The sequence below is a fragment of the Octopus bimaculoides genome, chromosome 3 (assembly GCF_001194135.2).
Source record: "Octopus bimaculoides isolate UCB-OBI-ISO-001 chromosome 3, ASM119413v2, whole genome shotgun sequence".
Classification (NCBI taxonomy): Eukaryota; Metazoa; Mollusca; class Cephalopoda; order Octopoda; family Octopodidae; genus Octopus; species Octopus bimaculoides.
In genome coordinates, this window is record NC_068983.1 from 101,916,255 (window position 1) to 101,920,080 (window position 3,826).

The following is a 3,826-nucleotide window of genomic DNA, read 5'->3' on the forward strand; positions in this document are numbered from 1 at the left end:
GTATTTGTTGTTGGATTGTTCGTAAAGGTTCATAAGAGAAAGTAGGAGTTGAAAGGATTTGTATTAGAAAGAGGAAATTAGATTTTATTAGGGAGAAAATGTTTACTCATGTAGTTTTATGGATTATATTCGTTATTAGGAATTTTTTGGAGTGAAAAAATGACGCAGTGACCTAACAAATTGTATTTAGAATATTAATTGCGATTCTTTAATCCAAGAAATTTGGAATTGTGTAAATGTATGAATTTTTAGCCAAATTCAAGGAGGTGTTCCTCATTGTGTCTCTTCTCAGGGACATTGTGAGGAATGCATGTGCCAGTTTCCAGAGCCATCTTGTGGCAGTAGTGGAAGCTAAGAGTGCCTACTTTGAATAAACTGTTATCTCCCAGCCATAATCTAGTTGGCATTTTTTGATTTTATAAAATACTTTTATTTTTGACAGGATATCATGTTTTCTTTCATTTTTATACAAATTGTCAAACTTAGCTGAACACCCTGTGTGTGTGTGTATGTGTGTGTGCGTGCGCATGTGTGTGTGTGCATGTCTGTAGATAGATAGATAGATAGATAGATAGATAGATAGATAGACAGACAGCGCTAGGCACTGCACATTCTTTATTTTCTCTCCTTGTTTCTTTCTGTGTTCCTTTCTGTGGAAGAGCATAGGCTCAAAATGTTAAAGACTTTTTCACTTCTCAAGCATTAAACTAATACATCTGTTTGTTGTCTACACCACCCGTCTTCGTCTTTTGTTGTTGTTTTTTTTGTGAATTCTCACCCTAGATATGTTTCTTTATTAGCCACACAGGGTTCAACATAGAGGGGACAAAATACAAATGTAGAGTTTTTCTTTTCGAGGGGGGCGAAAACAAAGCAGAAAAAAAAAACAAAAGTGGGGACAACGATGAAAAAAAATACATCGCAAAACGTTTGGGGTATTTACAAAAAATACGAAATAATACAGAAAATTCCCAATAAATGGGGAGGTTATCCGTGGAAAGAAAAACCTACGAAAAGACCACGGTAACCTCAGTCCTTAGTGTCACAGTTTGTTAAATAAAATTCCTTTTATTTATGCAAGAAACGTAAGTAACTCTCTGTTTACAAAATTTTAAAACGTTTTATAGAATCATGGTCAAGGTGGCTTCGTCATTTATACGTGCCATTCTTGCTACATAGACAGATAGATAGATAGGTAGATAGATAGGTAAGTAGGTAGGTAGGTAGATAGATAGATAAATAGATGGATGGATGGATGGATAGATAGATAGATAGATAGATAGATAGAAGGGAGAAGAGTGAAAGAGAAACAGTAAAAGAATTACCTGAGATAAAAATCCATACTCTAGGCAAGGAATCCGTTTGGATCTTTCCCCATCAGCTGTTGTTGATGGGACCAAACTAAGATCTCTTGTAAAAGAGTGGCTAAGATTTGGAACTGTTGCTGAAGAGGCAAGCCGCAAAATCCGACTGAGGCTGAGCTTGCCCACTTTGATTGGTGAAAATGTTGAGGGGCTGGAAGAAATGGCTGCAGCACCACCAGAAGGAGCACTTTCATTGTTGTTGTTATTGTTGTTGTTGTTATTGCTACTGCTACTGCTGCTGCTACTACTGCTGCTGCTGCTACTGCTACTACTGCTGTTATGATTGTGGTGGCTGTTGTTATTGCTTTCATGACTTGGACAGTTTGTATTTCTATCAGTTATTGAGGGGATGTGATTGTCTTCTTTGTTCTTGCTACATTTACTTGAAGGATGACACAAACTGCAACAGGAACAAGAAATAATGTGAGAAAATCCAGAAAAAGTTTTGCAGTTCAAAAAGCATACTAAGAATCTAGTACATTAATAGAGAGATGCACTGTCAATCTATGAAATCAATAGTTAAATTAGCATTAACATGTTTAATGGGAAATAGGAATGAAAAAAAATCTAACTAAAATGTAATTTGTTATGAGCAATGGGACTGAACCCCAAATCATGTAGTTGGGAAGTGAACTTCTTACCACACAGTCATGTCTGACAATGATAATGATAAGAATGATGAGGAAGAGGAGGAAGAAGGAGAATAGGAGTTGGAGTGCAAGTAATTTTTAACAGGCACCAAGTCATGTAACTGGAACTTGCTTCTGGACTCAAACCCTTGTTTTTGGTGTTATACAAATGAGAAATGAAACAGTTCCTGGTGCAGGTGTTATCTATTTAACACAGCTAGGGCAGGTGCTAAGAAGTGCAAGGCCCAATTAGAGAATTTTTAGGCCCTCCACTCTACAAAAGCTGAAAATTGATGTCTAATGCTTCGTGTAGTATGCCAGTCCCAACCAAAAGGCATTGAGGGCTTGAGGCTCCTCCATTAGCCACAATGATATACTAAAAATTCATCATAGTATCCTCTGCTCAAACGTGTGCAGGGCCCTCTCTTGGCACTGGGCCCAATTTGAACAAATCTGTCTGATTAGCATAAAATTAGCTCTGAACACTGCTAGTTGAAACAGATACATGTATGAGCCAACAAGGGAACTTGTATGTGGTCATTTCACTTGCTAGAAATAGCAACTAAATTTCTTTTTAATCATGCTTAGACATCATTAAAAAAATGACATATTAGACAATGGGAAAAAAGCACAGAATGGTCATGGCTTGAATCCCTTTGATCATGGGTCTCCTCAATCAAGTTTGCACTGGGAATTAATAACATCTGATATCTTTTACTTTTTATCTTTTATTTGTTTCAAATATTAGACGGTGACCATACTGGGGCCCTGCTTTGAAAGGTCTAATTGAATGAACTGAATCCAGTAATTATTTTTTAAGCATGGTAGCTATTCTACAGGTTTCGTTTTCTTGAACCACGAACTTACAGGGACATAAACAAATCAGCATTAGTTGTCAAGTGATGATGAAGTGGGGAACAAACAAAACACACACAGACATACACACACACACATACACACACACACACATGAAAGGCTAGCATGCAGCTTCTGTCTACAAAACTCAGTCACAAGGCATTACTCAGCCTGGGACTATACTAAAAGACACTTACCCAAGGTGCCAGTTTGATGGGACTGACCATGAATTCATTTTGTTGTATAAAATGCAATATTCTATCATACACAAAAGGGCCGTAAGCTGACAGAATTGTTAGCATGCTGGGCAAAATACTTGGTAGCATTTCGTTCTTCATGCTCTGAGTTAAATGACTGCTAAGGTCAACTTTGCCTTTCATCCTTTCAGGGTTGGTAAAATAAGCACCAGTTAAGTATTGGGGTCAATTGCAATCAATTTACCCTCCCCAAAATTGCTGGTCTTGTGCCAAAATTTGAAAATATTTTGCCACACAAAAGCAAAGAAATACTTAGAGCGAATGTAAACACAAACCCATTATTTTTGTGATGCAATGCTGTATTCCAGGACCTTGTAAGAAAATGACTGCTGATGAATTTTGAAAGATTCACTGCCTAAAAATGATCATCCAGTAATAAATTCTCTTTCATAAACACTGAGTGTCAAAAATTGAGTCTCACATTTCTTTCAGTTAATTTTTTAGAAGAATTCCTATTGAATAAGACAACAGAAGAAAGTGCCTAATTTAGGGACAGCTATGGTTGGTTACGAAAATCACTTTGCAACCACATTGTTCCAGGTTCAGTTCCCCTGCATGCCACCTTGAGCATGTATCTTCTACTATAGCTCCAGACCAATGAAAGCCTTGTAAGTGAATTTGGTAGATGGAAGCATGTTTTGTCTGTCTGTTTCTCTCTCTCTCTCTCTCTCTCTCTCTCTCTCTCTCTACATATATATATATATATATATATATATATATA

The 3,826-nt window shown here is 37.0% G+C and overlaps 1 protein-coding gene across 4 annotated transcripts in view; it reads right to left on the reverse strand.

Annotated features, from left to right (window-relative positions):
- The window catches only part of LOC106868150 (protein mono-ADP-ribosyltransferase PARP6), a 189,197-nt gene that overhangs the window by 26,807 nt on the left and 158,564 nt on the right, over positions 1–3,826 (reverse strand). For all 4 annotated transcript variants that reach the window (XM_014913285.2, XM_014913284.2, XM_052966385.1 and 1 more), the window contains one exon: positions 1,326–1,764. In XM_014913285.2, the coding sequence (XP_014768771.1) occupies positions 1,326–1,764 (439 nt within the window). The remainder of the gene's footprint in view (positions 1–1,325; positions 1,765–3,826) is intronic.